The sequence below is a fragment of the Nelumbo lutea genome, chromosome 4 (genome assembly GCF_056320005.1).
Source record: "Nelumbo lutea isolate HS-2025 chromosome 4, American lotus-T2T, whole genome shotgun sequence".
NCBI classification, from domain to species: Eukaryota; Viridiplantae; Streptophyta; class Magnoliopsida; order Proteales; family Nelumbonaceae; genus Nelumbo; species Nelumbo lutea.
In genome coordinates, this window is record NC_142687.1 from 44890322 (window position 1) to 44912923 (window position 22602).

The 22602-nt window shown below is 37.6% G+C and overlaps 1 protein-coding gene across 4 annotated transcripts in view; it reads left to right on the forward strand.

The window, feature by feature from the left end:
* The window catches only part of LOC148855528 (uncharacterized), a 117707-nt gene that overhangs the window by 54876 nt on the left and 40229 nt on the right, over nt 1–22602 (forward strand). For 2 of the 4 annotated variants that reach the window (XR_016113166.1, XM_088985633.1), the window contains exons 12-14: nt 9326–9400; nt 16029–16388; nt 16468–16560. Coding sequence is in view for 1 of the 4 variants with exons in the window: in XM_088985633.1 (XP_088841759.1) it covers nt 9326–9400; nt 16029–16388; nt 16468–16560 (528 nt within the window). In the remaining 3 variants the exon portion in view is untranslated. Of the gene's footprint in view, nt 1–9325; nt 9401–16028; nt 16389–16467; nt 16687–22602 lie in introns of all 4 variants that reach the window. The other 2 variants (XR_016113164.1, XR_016113165.1) reach the window with 2 other exon arrangements.

Sequence of the window (22602 nt, forward strand, 5' to 3'; positions counted from 1 at the left end):
TCATCAACATAAATGATTAAAAAGGTCACTAGAGAAGCTCTCCTCTTAACAAAGTGGGTGTGATCAAATTGAGTTTGTGTATAACCAAAAGTGACAGGATTAGCATGAAACTTGTCAAACCAAGTTCTAGGGGACTGTTTGAGTCGATAAAGAGATTTCTTCAATTCGTAAACATTTTTCTATATTTCTTGCCCATATATCCCTAGTGTAGGAGGAGCGTAAACTTTTTCATATAGATCTCATTCAAGAAGGCATTATTGACATCAAACTAATAAAGAGTCCAGTCAAAACTTGTTGCAAAGAAGTGAAGGACAAGAGAACCTTAACAGAGGTCATTTTAGCTACTAGAGCATAGGTCTCCAAGTAGTCTATACCATACATTTTACTTGGGGTGTGTAGGAAACTGTGGACCCCACATTAGCATACTCGTGGGACAGCATGGATTTAATTAAGTTTTGATTAGGATTAGCTTTCCTAGTAGGATTAGTTTTAATCTTATCTTATCTTATCTTATCTTGCCATGTAAACATTAAAGTCCTATTACAATTATGAAAGTATGTATATAAATTCAAAGGGTGGGGTGGCTGTATAACACAACTAACCACTCTCTTTTCTAAAACCCTCCACGAAATCTTCCTCTCCATCTCTCTTCTTCTCTTCTCCTCCTTTCTTCTAATTTTCTTTTATTTTCTGTTCAAATCTATAGTCTTGTACGACTACTGGGTTCTCATCTAAAAGAAAAAAATCCAGTTAACTAAATTGATTAGTTTGGTATTTCTTCAAAAATCAAAGGACTGGTTCAGTTCCAGTTAACTTATAAAAATCAAGTGGTTAATCGAACCAACTAGTATATATATTATATTATATTATCTATAGTATAAGAGAACCTTTGTGGGAGGAAACTTGGTCATTTGGAGAAGAAGCAAAGTGTGGTGGCTAGATCCAGTGCTGAAGCAGAATACAGAGCTATGTCTCATTGAATTGCTGAAATCACGTGGATAAGAAACCTGTTAGGTGAACTGGGTTTTTTAGTTAACTGTTGTTAGTTTTAATTATGTTGTTACCATGCTGTCAGCTGAGACTGCTGGCAGCATGTTCTTTTCTTTTGTTTAGGGTGTGCTACTAGGGGCCTATGAGCAATTTCTTGTAATTATTATAATACAATTTTAAATAAAGGAGAAGCTGGGCACCACCAGTTCTTATCTTTCTCTTCTTCTTCTTCTTCTTCTTCTTCTTCTCTCTTCTCTCTTCTCTCTTCTTCCTTGTACGATCACATGGTATTGGAGCAACATTAATTCTGGACAATATATTTTTTTTCTTTATGCTGAGGAGTATTCACTCAACCCAGGTGTCGGTTTTTTGTTTTGGAATGTGAAGACAAAAAACATAAAATCGGACTGATCGGAAACATCTCTTGTTACTTCTTCTGGGTTCTTCCTTGGTCGTAGCACCAAGGTAACCCTAACTGGTGGAAGCCGATGCTGTGAAGCTTCCTTGTCCTCTTTGACTGATTCTGTGAATATCCAAATAAACCTCTTTTTTGACCTTCAGCTGATGCTGTGACCTTCAGCTGGTGCTGTGAAGGCTTGGCTCCATCGACTGATGCTTTAAAGCCCAAAAAACTTACTTTTTTGACCTTCGGATGATGCTGTAAAGGTCTGGTTATGTTTTTGCACCTTCATACAGGTGCTGTACAGGGGTGTGTGATCCCCTGTGTCCAGGTATGTTCTAAAATCAGTGTGTGAAGTGTGGAATTTACAGTAGTATACTTTGAATAGCAGTTTTTTTCTCTTCCTAGACTGTTTATGTGCTGCAGAAGTGTGTATATGCTTTCGGAAGTAGGGTGTGGTGTTTTATGCCTTAACTGTGACTATTAGAAGTAGTACTGGTGTGAGTACTGGTTTTGTGCATCTACAATGTTTTGTTCTAGCTTGTAGACCTGGCTTTAAAAATGGCGAATGATGATTCTGCATCATCTGGGGTTACATCAACCTGTGGTGCTGCAGGTATGGGGGCTGAAAGCATGATGTTCTCTATGCCGAACACTCCTTTGAATGGTCTGAACTACCTAGAGTGGGCCAAAGGTGTAAAACTTTATGTAACAGCAAGGGGGAAAGCTGGTTACATAAATGAAAGGGTGAAACCCAAGAGTGGGACTGATGTGAAAAAGAATTTTATGTGGGTAGATACTGCAAATGAGATATGGGAATAGGCCAAAACCACCTATTCAAAGAAAAGGCACTTTGCTAAGATCTACCAGTTACAAGCTGAATCTTCAACCTGTAAATAGGGAAACCGCAGCCTATCAGTCTATTATTTAGCTCTTACCTCAGTGTGGAAAGAATTGGACCACTATCAGGCTATAAAATGGAAACATGAGGATGATGCTAGAGCTTATAACAAGCTAGTTTCTTAGCAGTGGGTTTTTGCTTTCTTGTTGGGGCTAAACCCCATATATGAACCCCTTAGAGTTCAGATTTTAGGAAGTAAAGAGTTACCCTTAGCCCAAGAGGTGTATGCCCTTGTTCAGTTTGAGGAAAGTAGGAAGAATATGATGGTTACAACTGAGGGGGAGCAACTGGTAGCATTAGCTGCAATGGGTGGAAATAATATGGAAAAGAAAAATTATTCCAAGAAAACTGATGATAATTCTACTCACTGCCGTCGTTCAAGACACTTGTGACACATGTTGGGAGCTCCATGGGAGACCAAAGTGGGTTGTAAAGAACTAAGAACAGGGTAAGGTATAGAGCCAGAAGAATCCTAATACAACTTACAATGCAACAAATGTAGTAACCCAAGAAACTTAGTTTGCTGGGGTTTCAACTGATAATGCTCGAGAACACTAAATTGGTTTTGACCCCAAGGACGACATTATGAACTCCTTCTGTAGTCACTTGGAATCATATGGTAGGGTCTTGCACCAGATGGACAGATCAGCCATTGGTAACTGGTGTATCCAGAAAAAGTAAATAAAAATTTTTCTCCGTGCTTCCCCGGCAACAGTGCCAAAAACTTGGTGTAGCCGGAAGCGTGTCGTTAAACACTCCAGAACACTAGTTTAAACATTTATAATTTTTACCGTTTCTCAAACAACTACTAACATAGTAAATGGGTGAGAACGGGTTGTATCCACAGGGAAGCAAGTGAAAAATTAATATATACTTAGATCTAGACAAGAGAATGCAATCGAGAATGGCAGAAAATACGAAAATAAAATCTACTATTACTGAAATGAAAATTTTCAAATTTAAACAAGACAATAAATAAAAATCAGAATTTAATAAAGTATGGGAATCAACAAAGGAAGTAAAAGAAATAAATAAAAAAAACGATCCAGAATCCGGATCCATTGGCGGTAGCTGCAGATCGGCTAGACAACTTGCAGAAACCCATCCTGACAAGAACCGAGCGTCAGTCCTTTCTACAACCCTCGAACCCCTCGAAACACCTTAGCCTTGAACCGAACGAATTCAGATATGCAAAACAAAGAAACAAACAAGAATTAAATCTAAAAGATTGCAGAAATAAAAATAACATAAAAGAAAATAAGGAAAAGAAAAGAATGGTTGATCAGATCCAGTGGCGGTAGTTGCAGAATGGTTGAACAGCTTGCAGGAATCCCTCCTGACAAGATCTAGGCATCTTCCCTTTCTACAACCCTTGAACTCCTCAAGAAACCTTAGCCTTGTTAACTGAGCTAATTGACCAAGCCCTTCTACAGGGCCCCTGGGATCCTTTTTATAGAGAAGGGTGGACACAACTAGGAATAGAGAGAAAGAGGGGGGTGGCAGCTGGGTTTTAGCAAAAATATCGGTGCCTTAGGGTTTAGAATGAAGGGTTAGGATGGTTCTAGGGTGATCTTAAGGCTGAGAATAAAAGGAGAAGGCACCCAATATTATGTAAGGCTGAGATTTAATGGCTAAAGGCTAAATGGTGAAAATTAGAGGTTAGGTGGCTCCTAGGGTTAGAATGCTAAAAAGAAAGTGCCCTAGAATGGATGGAAGGTGAGGATTTAGCAGTTAGGGGTGGCTAGGGTTTGTTAAGAGTGAAAAGAATGGGTTAAAAGGCGCCCTAAGGTTTGCTAAGGCGTGGGGAGCATGATAATACAATAGGAGGGGTGCCAAACTGGGTTTAGCAGCTAGGAGGCACCCTCCTGCTTTCAGTTTTTTACAAAAACACCCCCTCTCTCAGCTGGACTTCACACTAGCTTCCCAAAATCTGCATTTCAGCCATGAAAACTTCCCACTTTTCCCCAGAATTTGCACAGAGACCCTTAGAAACCACAGCATTGCATTTAACTGGGAAAAGGGTATATCTTGACTATTCTAAGGCCGAAAATACCCTTGAATTGATGCCCTTAAGGCATCAAAATGCAGTGTTATTAGTAACCCTTCTACTTGATTCGCGTCTACATCAGGTAATGTAGCTTCTGCCTTCCATGTCTCCACAACCACAAATTCCCCCTGGATCATTGACTAAGGGGCTTCTAATCACATAACTGGTAAGCCAAACCTATTTAGTTCTTATAACCTTTTATTAGGAAGGGATAGAGCGAGACTTGCAGATGGCTCTTCTTCTTCCATTGCAGGTTGATGATCAATATTCCTCCCTCGAGGACTTAACCTAAATAATGTTTTGCATGTCCCTCAGCTTTCTATCAACCTTCTTTCTATTAGTAGTATCACAAATTCATTAAACTGCAGTGTAACCTTTTTCCTTGATTCATGTATTTTTTAGGACCTAACTTTTGGGAGGACGATTGGTAGAGGAAGCTTAGTGAATGGTCTCTACACTTTTGACAGCAAGGCTGGTTTCTCGGTGTCATCTTCAGAGTCTCATAGTTTGTCAAATAAAGGTCAAATTGTTTTGTGGCATAATCGGTTAGGTCATGTGTTCTTTGAAATAATAAAGTCTTTGTTTCTGTTTTTATTTAAGTCCTGTTCAGTGTTAGAATTCCATTGTCAAACGTGTCAATTGAGCAAGTAATGTTGAACAATATTTTCTTCTAGTAATAAAAGATCAAGTTTCCCTTTCGATATTGTGTATTCTGATGTGTGGGGGCCTACTACCATAACTTTGTAGGGCGGGTATAAGTACTTTATCACATTGATTGACGATTTCTCCCGTTATACATGTGTTTTTTCCCATGCGTAGCAGAGACGAAGTCCCAAAGATCGTAAGAGATTTCCAAAGGATGGTGTTTACTTAGTTCCATGTGGACGTTCAGAGTTTTCAATCCGATAATGCCAATGAATATTTCCATAGTGAGCTAAATGAGTTTTTTGCTTCCCATGGATCGATTCATAGAATCTCATTTGCAAGAACACCACAACAAAACGGTGTTGCAGAAAGAAAAAACAGACACCTCCTTGAGGTAGCCCGAGGGGTTGATGTTGTACTTGCTGTTGCTTATGTAATGCTTAATTAGATTTATGCTTTTTTGCAATTAGGATTACTTATCTCATAAGATTTCCCATAATTACAATTAGGTCCCTTCACTAAGACCCCTCTTAGTGATTATACCTCTACTTCATGCTTTGTCTATGTTTGCCCCTTAATGTGTGGTTCAAAATTTTGATACAATACATCCTGTATTGGGCGTGTTTTATCGTATTGGTAGATCGCCAAAACCCCAAATAAGGGGTATTTTGGAATTTGGCCACTTTCACGGGGTAGGCATACCTAAAACCGGCCCCCGGAAACAATTTTGAATAAAAAAACTAAAAAAAAGTTATGAAGTATCGAAACAGCCAATATGCCTGTTCGTGTGTATCGGGTGTATCGATACTTTAAACCATGTGTGTGACCTCTTAGGTTCAACCTTATTAGGCAGTGGCAAATGATGTCAAACTCCTTTAGCATTCCTGATGGAACTCCTTCCAGCTGAATTGAATTAAAACTCTTTTAGTTCTCCCTTGAATGTGAATAATAGACCATTATTCATAGGGGTTCCACAAGTCTTGAGTGACACCTAGCAGTATGTCATGACTATCATAATAGCTTGAATTTTGCAGATTCAACATTTCCATCTATAGTTATGTTGCAGATGAATTCTTCTATCATACAATGTCTCGAAAGAGTAGAGGGTCATGGTGGTTTTGTCAAACCCCATTGGCTCAGTCATATTCCCACTAGATTGATGATGACTCATGGTAAAACTTAGAATTCTTTTTATAAACCATGTTGCCTTGGCCAAGGACTTCTTGAGCAACACTAATCCTAGTCGGATAGGACATTCTCTCTCATGGAGAGTGATAGGTCCCATATTATGCATTCACATGCCACCATTTACAATCAACATAGCCGCATGTGCATGCCTATGCCCCTAATTAGGGTACATAGTTGTCAAGGCAACGCCTAGGCGACAAGGTGCCCTTCACCAAGCAGTTTTGTACTTTCTATTAATACTTTTTTATTCTTTATTTTTTTGAGATTATAATTTTAAAATAGACATTATTAAAGTAAAATATTCATTTTGTGTTTATATACTATTTTTTTTCTTATTTGTTAGGGTTTAATCAACACAAACATTGCTAAATGCTGCATTGAACCCCCAAAGACTTAAAAACCTGAATCAATAAGCAAGGAAGAACTGAACATTTTGTCTAATGACTCTAATCAACACATTTTCTTCTTTCATATCTTCTTCTTCTTCTTCTTCTTCTTCTTCTTCTTCTTCTACTACTACTACTACTACTACTACTACTACTACTACTACTGCTACTTCTACTACTACCTTTTCTTTTCTTCTTTTCCAATAACAAAAATAAGGGTTCAACCCCTATATTTTTTGAATTTTCTTTTCTTTCTTTTTCTTCTCATGAGTATGTTGATTTTCTTTACTTAAACATGGAACTTTGTACTTTTCTTATGAAAATTATGAATAATTATTAAGTAAATATGATTATGGTACCTAGGGAACCACAATAGGATCTTTGTTTTTTGAATAAAAAGTCCATCACCTAGCCTTGCTTTGGTGCCTTGAAAACTATGTTAGGGTATAAGTGTTTGCATTGTCAAACTATGGAAGCCCATGCACAAGGTATCCATGATGCCTCAGGTCTGAGGATTATCTACACAATTGGGATGATGGAATTTATTATTCACAAAAGACTCTATGTAACTGTTCTATTAATGGGAGTAGTTCAGTGAACTTGTTCTCTAACAAGCACCCACATATTTTCTGTAGTGTTTTTATATAAGTGTCTTGAGATTCATCACTCCACTAAGGCAAGCATAATATGTGCCACTCTATCTGGATCATCAAAGCCCTCTTGATGATCCTCCAACTAGGAACTATTTAAGTATCTTGTACCAAGATAAGCATATCTTAAATTCTTAAAACACTTAAGAATACATTATCTTGACATAGTTGCTTTGGACTATTCATGCAAATTGTAATATTAGAAAACATGAATGATGAAATGGCCATTTATTAATGAAGTGTGAACAGTACAAATCTTCCTTCCACAGTATTGGTTTTGAGGCATACAACTAACAGGAAAGTGGGCTGTACATGGGGTAAGAGAGGCATTTACCATATGTAACAGTCCTCACCAGAAAAGCCACTTTAGATGGCACTTTCTGAGCCCTAACTACCTTATGAGGAAACTTGGGCCTATCCAAAGTAAGATGCTGCACCATGGACTTGACAGAAATGTTTTCTTTCTTGTCCCATCCCAGAATGTACTGCCCTCTTCTGTTGTGACGGGGATGAAATTGGTGAAGTTGGAGAAACAAGGTTTCTAAATTTCCAATTTCCAGTCAAAAAGTTTTCTCCTCAACGCTGGAGCCCAATGACTGTTTGCCCCATCATTAGAAAAAACTTCTGCTACTGTTGCTTCTTTGTTAATGGCTGCATTGAAATGATTGGGGTAGGTATTAGCCAAAGTTCTATCACCACACCATAAGTCCAAGCAAAACCGCAGACGAGCTCCTTTGCTTCCAGACTCCAGTAGAGGTAGAATGAGAGGTTTGAAAAGTGTTCCAACCTCCAAAATCTTGCCCATATTTTCCTGCTATCAGTTGTCTCCACCAATTGTTTCTTTTATTATTGAGTCTCCAATTCCATTTGCTTAAAAGAGCTGTATTCATTTTCCTTGTCTGGTAAAGACAGAGGCCACTATTCTGTTTTGTGGAGCATATCTTGGCCCAGTCAACGAGCTGGATTTCCTTGTCATCTTTCCACCCTTTCCAGAGGAAGTCTCTTTGAAATATTTCCAAACTACATGCAACTTTGGCAGGGATTTTAAATAAAGAGAGGAAATGTCTTGGAAGACTGGAGATGGTGTTTTTAATTAGAGTTAGCTTTCCTCCCTTGGACTTGTATCTAGCTTTCCAGGAGGATAGCTTCTTTTGATATCTCTCCGGAACTGGATCCCACAAGGAACAGGAGGAGTTGGCTCCCAAAGACAGACCAAGACAAGAGTACTTTTTTAAACAAGTGTCTAAAATGCCCACAGTCCCATGCGCCTACTTAATATATAAATTCTTATCAGACATGAAAAAAATCCAAGCTCATTACCGCTTGGTACATGGTGTGGAAAAGGATATTTGCGGACCTTGAGATCCTTTTGAATGGGATATTCATCCTTGTAACCCTACATCTATTGTCTATATGAAATATGTCCAATGCTAAGGTCTATCTGAATTAAGCATCCAATCATATTCACTTAAAAATCTCCTTCAATTTGTAGTCTTTTTCTGATCATAATATATGCATCATGTATTTCTTATTTATTGATGTGCCAAGCTTTTTTATTTATATCTTTTCTGTTTGTTTGTAAAGAAACATGCTACTCTGTTATCCTATCAAAAAATAAAACATTCTACTCTGTTTCTCTTTTGCATATTGTAAAAGTGGTTTTGCAACCATTGGTAGTAATCATCGTGCATTATAAAAACATGGAAAAAAATGAAGTGATAAAGAAAGAGTACAAGGTTTGACTCAAGATAACTGGGGCATTCTAACTTACAGTTTGTTTTGCATTGGAATGAATTGTTTTAAATGCCCTGACTATGCTCCTTCAAGTGTCAGAATTGAATTTTGTTATCTGCCATAGAAGAATACTAAGAACAAAGAGACAGGAGATTAAACTACTAGAGAGCCAAAAAGTGGAGTGGTTGGTGCTCCATTCTCTTATTTTTATTAGGGTGAAGCATTAAGTACCGAGTATTAAAATATCCTATGCCTAGTGACCCATTTGTATAGCTGTATACATTTTAATGAACTTAATCTTTTTTAGGTTTTGTTCTTGAAGTGACATGTACTGTACTATTGCTTAGATGATACCTGCATTTCCTAAAACACAAAATTATTCAGGACATATGTCATTCTTGGTTGCGTTTTGAGAGGAAGTTTGGCTCATTGGAAGATTTTGACTTTGCTGTAAGGAAGGTAATGTTCTAGTCCAAACCTTACTTAGAGTTTTTTTTTTTTTTTTTGTTTTCAAGATAAATAAGAAACTTCAGAGTTTCTGCCTCATTTAGAATTTCTGCCATTTTGGTTTTATAACTTGCTCTTTAATATTATTTAGCATTGCTTTCTTGAGATGGATTTTATTTATTGATGTAATTATTTTTAGAAATTTAGATGGGTATGGTAGTCTATTCAGATGAATGGAAATACATGTTTAGATACTTGATATATTGTTCAAGATTTGCTCTTGAAGGTTATGCAGGATGATGTAAATTGTTTAAATGGCTGATAGAAAAATTTATATTATTTAAGTTTGTTACTTGTGATAATTTTCTTTCTCTAATTTCATCTTTATGTGGAAAGAGACTATTGTAAAATATTACTGTGAAAATAATGAGTATGATCAACAGTCAAGAAGAAGGTACACCATACACTGAAATGACATAACCACACATTGCAAGCCAAGTATAAAATATTAGGTCCCTACCATCGCTCTGCCCAAAGTCATCATTTATTTGCACTACTCGTGGATGGATTGACTAAACATATTCAGGACATCCCATGGTGCCTCTGTTTTATTCTTTTTTAGTTAATCCCTTGGTGCTTGTTGTTTTCTGATGAGATAGTATTACTAATTGATGAAACCAACAGAGGACTAAAAGCTAAATTAAGTTTATGGAGAAATACCTTAGAAATAGGAGGTTAAAAAATAGGACTGTATCCATTGTAAATTTAAGTGTTATCATAAAAAACTCTCCACCTTTTCCCATTTCTTTTAAACTTACCCGACTTTTCAAAACCTATAGCGACCCCCTGGTCCCCCATGTTAGAGAACTTTTGTTATATAAAACTTACATACATTCTTTCAGGTGACTGTTAGTGACCATTAACAGTTGCCAATTGGCCATTGTTTATTTTTAATGACCAAATTAACCCTGAACTTCTGTTAAATAATTGTTTAAACAAAGAAAACAGTTAAAAAAATTAATTGTTCAAACAAAGTATCAATATGATATGCCTAGGGGTGAGCCAAAAAAAAAAAACCAAAAAACTGAACCGATCGAAACCGAACTGAAAAATCGATTAACCAAACCAGTCAGTTCGGTTTCGGTTTGGTGTTTTTAATAAATCGATGGTACCGGTTCGGTTTTGGTTAACCAATATAGAAAACCAGCGGTTAACCGAACAGACCGGTATACATATATTTCTATACATTTTATATATATTTATGTATATTTTATATATTTTGTATATATTATAAATTAATACATATGTATTATATGTAAACATATATATATATATATTTATAGTATATGATATCTTATTTATTATTTAAAATATAATATTTTATATATATTTATAATTTTTTATTATATATTTATATATATTTTTATAATATATATTGTAAAAATTAAAAACCAAAAAACCGGCTAACCAAACTGACGGTTAACCAAACCGGTCAACTGGTTAATTGACTGGCTTTGGTTCGGTTTTGGTTACCGGTTTTCCAAAAACCAGTAGTATCGGTTAGGTTCAAAAAAAGCCCCACGGTTCAGTTAACCGAACCATGAGCACCCCTAGATATGTCTCGTATAGGGTGTATTGTATTGTATCTTTAGGAGTCTGATACACCTGTGTACAGGTGTTTTTGGGAACCTTTTTTTTAATGAATAATATGTATAAAATGTATATAAATTTGAAATTTGAAAAAATAACCAAAAAGGATACATCTCTGCTGATACACAGAGATGTGTCCATACTTTGAACCTTGATTTGGATGAAGAGAACTCCCGAATGTCAAATGGACGGGTAGTACAATAAATTTCATCATGATGCAATTTTTGTTCATGGAAAACCTAAAAGGAGAGGTAGTGTTGTAAATTTGTAAAAACTATTCATCTCCTAAAGATAGATCTTTGACAATGGGCTCTTTGGAGGTTTTGAAAAGTCAAGGTAACTTTTAGAGAGGGGAGGGGGATGAAGGTGAGTTTTAGATAATAACTGAATGTGACCTCTTCCATTACCTTATTTCGTGATTCCTAACAAAGGAGAGATTGAATAGAATATCACCTGTAGAGCTGGAGTAGGATGCAAAGGAAAATTTTACAACTACTTACAAAAAAAGGCAAATTTTATAAACATTTATCATTTGATGGAATAATGAGTGCCTATAATTGTAGTGATATTTGATGTTAAAGTTTTCTTGTTTCTTTTATTGGGAAGGCTATAATGCTTGTATCTTAAGGTTCCTACTCGGCCCTAATTTGGACTCCTATTATTTTATGCGAACAGTTGTAGGCACAATAATATTCCTGTTACTCCATAAAATTTTGTTCTAGTATGCCAAGTACATAGAAAAGTTATTCTAGGGGAATGTGTAACCACATGACATGGATTAATGGTCATAGATGTGCTTTGGAAATCGATGAAAAATAAAGAAAACAAATAGGTGTCCAAACCTAAAATGAGGAAAATTAGAACAATTTAGAGACAAGCTGATATCAGAAGGAATATGAAATTTAGATGGAATTACTAATAATGTGCAGCTTGAAATGGCTACTTGTATAAGTTGCAATGTACATTTTAGAAGAATCTAAAGGGCAATGAGAGAGTGCTAAAGAAACTTAGTAGTGGAATGAAGAGGTTGAAAATATAATGAAAATAAAATGAGAATGTTATAAAGATACTCAAAAGAATAAACATGTAGAAAACTTGGAAAAAATGAAAAACATAAGAAAGAATAGGTCGAGATTTAAATCATGTCAAGTTACAGAGGAAGATCCAAGAATCTTGGTAGAAGATGGGGAAATCAAGGAGAGGTGGAAAAACTATGAAGTAAAATAAAAAGAGAGAAGGAAGGAGATAAGTAATTTTATCTCCTTTAAGGTCCTGCGTGTATGTACACCTTCTTATTCTTCTTTTAATAAAATTGCAAAGTTATTGATAAAAAAAAACAAGACATGTAGTCATGTAGAGTGTGCTAATTAAGGAGTGGTTAGTAACTATAATAGTATTGAAAATAAAATGTACATTCATGAAACTAGAATTACTAAAGTAAAGGAGGTGCTAAATAAGATGAGGGAAAAGGTGTTAGGACGTGATTGTATTCTAATAAAAGTGTAGGAAGGTATTGGAGAAGTTGGGTTATTATGGCTAACTAAACTATTTGAAAGTTATTTTGTTTATATTTAAAAATAAAGGCATTATACAAAGTTATAATAATTATTGAGAGATTAAACTCATATCCACACTAAAGTTGGGAGTGAATGATTGGGCAAAGGTTATGACATGGAGTTAGTATATCAGAGGACCAATTTGAGTTTATTCACCATGGAATTTATTTTCTTTTGAGACGATTGATAAAACTGTTCAGAGAGAAGAAGAGAGGTCCTTATATAGTGTTCATTGATCTAGAGAGCATATGATGAAGTCCCTAGAAAGATAATGTGCTAAATTTTGGAAAAGAAAGGAATCCTGAATAGGTATGTGGAGCCAACTAATGATATTATGAGGGTGCAACAATCAATGCAAGAACACCTGTAGGGGAGACATCAGGTTTTACAGTTATGGTGGATCTTCACCACGGCTTGGAACTTATTCCTGCACTAATAATAGATAAATTGGTTAACCATATTCTGAGGAGGTCCCTTGGGACCTTGGTATTTGCTGATAACATAAGGCGGGTGCCATATTATAATATCATCTATATTGCTACTTCTTATTAATATGTTCTATTATATACTGTATGTATCATTTATGCTTTGTTTTAGTGTTTTACTATTGAAATTTAAAGGATCAAAGGGTTTAGAGAAGAGGAAAAGAAAGAAAGAATGAACAGAAATATAGAGCTCCCTCTCATGAATTAAACAAAATAGCAAGTCCATCCTTGTTTTCCATCTTGAATTTTTATCATATAACTTAATAGCTTTCTTTAATTGCTAATTGATATGAAATTTTCTATTAAATACTTAGTAATGAAATTAATATATTTAAAAGATTTTTATGAAAATCTTTCAGATATGATGATTTGCCATTTTTTTAGGAAATATAATGTTCTTAATAAAGAAACTTGCAGCTAGGTGACTAGGTGCCCTGCTTTAGCCTATAATCACCTAGATGCCTTGACAACTATGACTGTATGGAGCATAGTGTTGGGCAGTCAACAAACAAAATGTCCTTCACCAAAAAAAGAAAAAAAAAGCAAAGACTGAGGGAAAACTATGTTCTGATGGGTAACTCCTGTGAGATAGTTAGAAATGCATATGTTCTGATGGGTGAGAGGGAAAACTAGAAAGGATATGGTTAGAAATGAAGTCATTCATGTTACCTAAGGGTAGCTCCTGTGAGATAGTGGAATTATATTTGAGGTCTTAAAATCCTAGCCAAAAGCAAAGACCGAGATCAACTTGTAGTTTGCGACTGTCAAGCAAAATAACATAACCATGTGAGGCCAAGCGGAACTTGGCAGAGGAGCTTCTCTAGGTCGTGAGGAAAAGTTTCACAAGATAGAATATTGCGAACACGACATGGACAACACTTATAAGTATCATCTCATCTTTGACAAATTGACCTCGTGAAGTCAGACCAGAACCTTCACATTTAGAGGTTGATAGCTTGACCTCGGGACTGCATTTGACGTCGCGAGGTTGGATCAAAACCTCAATACTTAGAAGCCGATAATCCTGAAAGTTGTGACATGCACAAGGTTGTTTTTTTCTGTTCAAAACCTTTCCAAAACTAGGGTTCAAGAATCGAAGTATCACGTAGGAGAATAGATCCAAAACAATAAGAAAGGTTGGATCTTTAGCTGATGGATGAGTCTGCACAATTGCAAGTTTGATCCTAGATGGAAGCTAGGGTTTTTTGGACTTAATTGTCTTGTCTAGAATGCCTGAATGTGTACCCTGAGTTTCCAGCCTTAATTGGTATTTAAAGGCTTCTATTATGTCTCTAATCTGGAAAAGTCCCAATCCAATTGGGTGTTGGGTGGTTTGTGTTATGCAACTAATTCAGTACTAGTTTGAATAGTCATGTTTCTAGTCAAACTAGAAGTCTTGCAACATTGGTTGTACCACTATGACCTCCAATAGGTCATATACAAAAGAAGACATTATTGTATGGCGTGGGGCCCACATACCAATAGGGCCTTCTTACTCAATCAAAGTGAGTTGAGACCATTTGGCCAAACTCACTCTAACTAAAGAGTGAATCATCTGTTTCACCTGTTAGATTATGGGCCTGAACATTTTAGCCCATTAGTATCTAATACTTGCTACTTGGGCCTCATCCACCCTATGAGTCCAAGTCCAGTGGTCCAATTCAATTAAATGTCTGTTAGAGTTTTGGGCCTAATAAGACATTTGCTACATTACTTATCAGCCATCAATAGCCATCATTGGATCAGGGGAAGGACTTATTCCCTAAACACAGCCCAGTGTCGCACCCTCTTATTAGCGTCCTGGGAAAGAATTATTTTGCAAACACCTTTTCAAAATAAACTATTTAAATATACACATATACTTTCGCAAAACAGATTTCAACAACTTTTGAATTCACTATCTATAGTTTTATTTATCCACTGAATAGGGTAGTATGTTCACAGATATTCTCTTTGTTTGAGAAAGTGACTGATCCCATTACAATTACCACTTGCCTAGATACCCCTCATAACTACTTCAACATACCCAAATGTTGACCCCAAAAAGGGTGCCACTGATTGATGTATCAAAAGCAGCTTAGCTGAATATCCAGGTGAATACCATTATCAAGTCAGGGATCACAAGCAATGCTTCAGCTAAGCCACCTATCCAAAAGCCCCAGAATAATCTAAAACCTGGTCTGGTTCAGTGTTTCAGTAGACGCCCATTTCCACACTTGGGGTCACAACCCTAGTAGATGAAACAGTCCACCCCATTACTTATGTAGTGTGTTTATGTCAACCTTGTTAGGATTAGACCACCCAAGTCTATCCACTGGTTGAGAATATTTTAGACTACATTAATTGGAAGTTGGGACAAGGCTTAGATGATCGTGATGGTGATTATGTTAAGCATATAATACTGTTTTTGTTTGTTTAAATAGCTTGATACTCGTACACGCATAATTAGTCGAAACATGTGAAAGACATGCAAATATGCTTGTATACCTGTTGGAATTTGGCATACCTAATTACTGGAACTGAACTGTTTAACACTTCCTAGTAAAGGGACTAAAGATTGGAAATTAGTAAGGAAGGCAGATATAGGATATCCTCAATCCGGATACCAGGTTTCAAACTCAGGGTTTCAAGCCAAATATGTTAATATTTGTGTCATGCTAAATGTAATGGAACTAAGATAATTTGGATGGTTTAGGAATTGTTATGGTGTAACACTGATATTTTTCTTTGTATATTGGAAATTGTTGCAATACAAGAAATATGGTTGTTTGTGCAGTGGGAAATGATATAATTGTGTTCATGAAGTAATAATGCTACATCAAATCTGTGTTTTGTTTCCTTGATATTGCTTCCAGATTTTCTTGGTGGAGAATCTGAACTGAAAAAGGGCAATGATTTCTTTTTCGTTTAGTTTCAGTTGGTTCATAACTTCTATCCATTTCTTCCTAGGTGACTCCATGCCTGGAAGAGCTTCGATTATTTAGAGCACAACAGGAATCCAAGAATGTTTCTATTACAACTGCAAAAGAGATTCCTGCAGATGTTGTTTCCCAAAAAAGGAAATCGGGTAGAAGATTAACGAATGAACAACCTCAACTGAAGCGGCAGAAATATGCAGCATATCACTCAGAGGGAGCATTGGTGAAAGATACAACAAAGAAGTCAACAGAAGAAGGTGATGCGAAACCTATTGATGGCAAGACCAACAAACTCGAACCCACAGATGAGCAAAGGATCAATGGTTCTACATCAAAGAAAACAAAGTACACAGATCAGTGCACTGTGTTTGTTTCAAATCTCAGCTTTGAGGCAAGTTGCTTTCTCTCACCACACAACATGGCTATTTGGTATTGACATTAAACGATACTAACTTTAACACCTTGAACAGGCCAAGGAGGAACACCTACATGATTTTTTCAGTGATGTTGGTGGAGTTACTGCTATTCGTATACTGAGAAACAAGTTCAATGGAAAATCAAGGGTCTCTCTCTCTCCTTTCATCTCCCCCGTCTCTCTTCTTTGTATGTGTACCTTCTATCATGAGACCTAGATTGTGAATCCAGATCACTGTGTGATACAGATTGACAAGTTCATTGGAAAATGAAGGGTCTCTCTCTCTCTCTCTCTCTCTCTCTCGTGTGTGTGTGTGTGTGTGTGTGTGTGTGTGTGTGTGTGTGTGTGTGTGTGTGTGCACGTGTTGATTAAGCATAGCCAAAAACCATTGCCATCATGTAGGATTCTAATGCCCAATTTATGGTTTCATTTTTGATTGTCAGGAGCTGTACCACATGCCATATGTTCACTTCATGTTTGTTGATCTAGATTTTAAATTCAAGTGTACATTTTGGTTTCTGCATGCCCAGGAATCTTGGGTATTTTATGGAGAAAAAAGAGGGAAGGAGAAAATGACAGACTTCCAACAGTTTGGATGTAATGAATATTTAGGGGAGAAAAAGTGGGATAAAGAAATAGTTTGATACTCATTATTTGAATGTTAGATGCACTAGAGATGGTGGGCAAAGATTTGGTTAGTGGATATTCTATATCTTGTCAAAGCTATTTATGTTCTATGTACATAACTTCAGCATCAGTATCCAACTTGCTACCTACATTTAGTTGTCAGTTTTAGTGGCTTCACATATGATTCAACCAGTGAAGACTGAGGACCAATAACATCATTGATGTACAAATTTTTTGACGACCACTTATAGGATACTGCTTTTCCTGCATATCTTCCTCACGGTTCTTGAATGTGTTTGGGAACCATAGCGTTTTTGCTAATAAAACCTATATTAACCATATGTTCTATATTTGTTATGATTTGGAGCATAGTCTTCAAGGCGCCAAGGCAAGGCTAGGTGACCATGGGGCACCTAGGCAATGGAATCTAAAAATAGGAAGCCTACAGATTTCTATTCCTCATGAGCAAGTTCTTTTGTTTTTTTTGTTTTGGTTTTACATGAACCTACAAACCTCTAAAGTAACTTTTGTGCTTGTGCTTTGTGAAATCCCTATTCGATTCTAGGTTAAAGTAGAGAAGAAGAAGAGGAGAAAGAAGAAGAAGAGAAGAAGGGTTCGGCCAGAATAGGAAAAATTAGTCCACCTCTAGCCGACCCACTTGTATTTATCTCCAATAACATAGTTACAAGAAAAGACCATATTGTCCCTCATAAGTGATGGGACACATAACTTAAACTTAAATAAAATAGACCTTTCACTCTCAAATAGATAAACCCAAATGACCAAAATACCCCTGATTTGTGTACTCTAACACTTCCCCTAAAGCTGGAGAGTATATGTCATATAGTCCCAGCTTGTCACAAATATACTCTACTCTGCCCCGAAACAATCCCTTTGTAAAGAGATCTGCCCACTGATTTCCTAAGCTTACATGAGATGTGGTTATCACTCCACTTATCACTTTCTCTCTCACAAAGTGACAATCAACCTCAATATGCTTGGTTCTCTCATGAAAGACTGGGTTGGAAGAGATGTGTACAACAACTTAGTTATCACAGTATAGTCTCATGGGTTTGTCAACCGAGAACCCCATCTCTTGTAGCAAGTTCTTCAACCATACTAGTTCACATGTGGTATAAGCCATAGCTCTGTACTCAGGTTCTGCACTACTCCTTGCCACCATTGTTTGTTTTTTGCTCTTCCAAGTTACAAGATTGCCACCAAGGAAGGTACAATACCTTGTGGTTGATTTTCTATCTGATATAGAACCAGCCCAATCGGCATCTGTATACCCCACCATTTCAAGAGTCCCTCCACTTTGGTATAGCAAACCACGACTTGGAGCACCCTTCAGGTACCTAACAATCCTTAGAACTGCTTCCCAATGAGGAATCTGAGGATGTTGCATAAACTGACTCACCATACTCACAACAAATGATATATCTAGTCGGGTTATAGTCAGATAATTCAACTTTCCCATTAGCCTCCTGTATCTTCCAGGATCATCAAACTCTTCACCTGCATCAACACTCAATTTGACATTAAGTTCCATAGGAGTTTTTGCTGGTTTAGCACCTAACAGTCCTGTTTCTTCAAGTAGGTCAAGAACATATTTTCTTTGACATAAGTTAATTCCATGCCTTGACCTTGCAACTTCTATTCCCAGGAAGTATTTCAGCTTACCCAAATCTTTCGTATTGAAGTGGTCCTGTAGGAATTTCTTCAAACTGTCAATCCCATTACTGTCATTGCCAGTTATGACAATATCATCCACATGCACCACTAGCAAGATTTTTCCATCTTTTGAGTTATGGTTGAACATTGAATGGTCTACCTGACACTATTTCATCCCAAAGTCTTTCACTACTTCACTGAACCTGCCAAACCATCTGCGTGGAGATTGTTTTAGTCCATAAATTGTCTTTTTGATTCTACAAACCTTACCATCCTCCCCCTGGGCAACAAACCCTGGTGGTTGCTTCATATACACTTCCTCAATGAGTTCACCATGTAGGAAAGCATTTTTTATGTCAAGTTGCACAAGAGACTAATCATACAGAGCAGCTAATGAAATCAACACCCGAACTGAACCAATTTTAGCCACAGGAGAAAATGTCTCCATATAGTCCACACCATACAACTGAAAATAGCCCTTGGCCACTAACCTGGCTTTCAATCTCTCCACACTTCCATCTGGAAGATACTTCTCTGTGTAGACCCACTTACACCCAACAACATGCTTATCGGGAGGAAGAGCAGTAAGTTCCCACATGTGATTGTGTTGTAGAGCAGAGAGTTCCTCTTCCATGGCTTGTCGCCACGTTGGGGAAGTAAGGGCTTCCTGGACAGTCTTGGGAATGGAAACAGATGATAGAAATGATATAAATTTGCGATGAGAAGCAGAAAGGTGAGCAACTAAAACATAGTGTGAAATAGGATGGTAAGTACAAGTGCGTTTACTTTTCCACAGGGCAATAGGAAGACCAAGGTCTGAGGAAGAAGAAGCAATGACAGGCTCTGTCGACGAGGGCTGAATTGGAGGAGGGGCCGGTGCTCTTCTGTGAGTATACATGTGTTTGATTGGTGGCCTCTCAGTAGTAATTGACATGGGAGGTGAATCTGCAACTGGAATGGGAACCACGAGAAGGGGATCTGCAACAGGGATAGGAAGAGGAACTACGGAGGAAGGAGAAGAAACCACAGTATCCGAGTTAGGGTTATAGCACTTATACCCTTTCTGAGTCCTTGAGTAGCCAAAGAAGATACACTTAGTAGTTCGTGCATCTTACTTGTCTAAACCAGGCCCCAAGTTTTGAACAAAACAAACACATCCAAAAACTCTTAGGGTGAGAGGAAACGGAGACAAGGTGGGAAGCAATACCGAGAAGGGGGATTGACTTCCAAGGATGGACATGGGCATCCTATTGATGAGGAAACAAGATGTGAGGACAACATCACTCCAATTATGCTTTGGGACATTCATATTAAGCATAAAAAACCGAGTAGTTTCAAGAAGTTTGATGAATTATCCCATGGTGCTATAAGTATTGCTGAAATGGTATTGAGGTGTACACTTTGCCATTATTGGAGCGAAGAATTTTAATAAGAACACCAAATTGCGTATGTATTTTAGCATAAAATTTTTGAAAAATAGAAAACACTTCACCACGATCTTTCATAAGATAAATCCATGTCATCCTTGAAAAGTCATCAACAAAAATTACAAAATACTTATAGCCATTGTATGACATCATTTTGATTGTTCCCTAGACATCAGAAAGAACTAAAGAAAAAGGACTCGAGACACGACTATCAACTCTTGGACTAAAAGAGACTCTATGATGTTTCCCAAGCTGACATGATTCACAATCCAAAGATGAAAGATGACTCAAGGAAGGAACCATCAACTTCAGAGCCTTGGGTGATGGATGGCCAAGTCTGCAGTGCCATTGAAGAGGAGTAAGAGAAGACTGAAAAGCTACTGGAGGGCTACCACCATCAAGGTAATACAATCCACCTGCCTCATGCACTCCACCAATCTTCATCATTGTCTTGAGATCCTGAAACACACAAGAAGAGGGATAAAAGGTTATGGAACAATTAAGTGACATGGTTAATCTACTAACAGACATAAGGTTAAAGGGGAACTTGGGAACATATAAAACATATGATAAAAACAAGGAGGAGAGATCAACATCATCAACACCACAGATGGGAGATGTAGAACCATTAGCAAGAGTAACTGTTTGAGATGCGGAGGACCGAGAAAGAGAAGAAAATACATTACGAGTCCCAGACATATGATCCGAGGCTCCGGAGTCAATGATCTAGGGTGAAGGCTTGGAAGCCAAGCAAGCCATACCTGAATGGGCAAGGGTAGCTGTGTTCTGCTGAGATGTTTGAAGGAATTGCTCATATACTGCACGGGGTACACTCACCATCTCCTTCTCAGAAGCACCAGTAGATGTGGAGGAAATTGGGTCAGTTTGCTAACTTTCAGTAATTGTACCACTACCCTTAGTCACAACATGGTTAGCCCAAGTGTTGGGTGGACCATGTAAATCATAGCAGAAATTAACCGTTTGCCCCTCTAATCCATAGTGTGTACACTTACTAAGGGCATTACTTTTTCCTTTACCACGACCTCCCCTTGAGTCCCGACCTCCACTCTGGCCACCTTCACGGTTAAACATGGGACCACCACGGTTACCTGGAAGGCCACAACCACCACCACCACCTCTATTTCCACGGCCTCCCCCTCTAGTCACCACAATACCAGATTTGTCTGAGAGAGAAGAATGCTCTATAGACTCAATAGATGTCCTCCTGAGACAGGCAAAAACTTCTTCAAGTGAGGGAAGAGCAGACCCCCCCCCCCCCCCCCCCAATATTTGTGCACGGACAGGCTCATATTCAGCCTTCAAACCCACCAGAAACCTTGTCACATCAAGTTGCTCACGCTGTTGTTGCTGAATCTGAACATCCTGTGTCAGAGGATGATACACATTGAGCTCATTTTGGATATTCCTCAGACTTGCATAGTATTCCTCCAAACTTTGACTGCCTTGCTTCAGATTAAAGTACTCTTGGTACAACTGATACACCCTAGTTGTATTGTCTTGTTCTGAGTACAATTTCTTAGCATGATCCCAGATTTCTTTAGCTGTATCTAGGAACATAAAGTTCACGCTAATTTTTTGTTCCATGCTATTCCACAGCCATGCCATTATTTGTGCATCTTCCTGTTCCCAGTCACTTAACCCCGGATTTTGCCCATGGAACATAATTCTCACCATTCAACTTAATAGATGCCATTTGAACATTTAGATAATCTGGAGGAATCATAACGCCTGTTTTATTGTCATTCCCATCCAATCGATGCCATCTTAACTAATTCACCTTCAAATATTCAGCACAACTTCACGCACTTCCACAAAACTTATCTCACTCTCAGCACCACCAACTTCTTCAAATACACATTGCACATCAAATAGAAAAACTGAAATCGCTCAGTCATTAAATCAAACACCTGTACTGCACAGTGCAGAACCATTCACACACCAAATATAAGGTCTGAAGTCACTCAGCCATTAAACCAAACACAAAAATCAGTATAAACACCACCACACGACACAATGTTTCACTTTCAACTATTCAGAATCATCTACACACCATTCAACACAGTACAACCGCCACCACACCACTGCTGTCGTGAACTTCAGCAGTCGAAAAACTCTACTTTTAGCACACATATGAGGTAAAAGCAGAGAAGAACAAGGCTGATATGCATACTAATCACTTCAAACCTCCACAAAAGATATATTTTGAACCAAAACACAGCATTTACAGTCCACTATTTGGGCAAAAAACAGAACTGCTCATACCTGTCCACAAACAGCCCTCTTCGTATCACAGAATAGAGGGCATCTAGTACACAACCTCAACGACCACCACCACAGTAACTAGAGGCATACTCACCTCCAAAACCACAAAACGACCACTCCTTTTTGGCCTCTTGTCAAGCTTCCACTCGGGCTAGAAGAAAATCAAAGAAAGCTGAAAA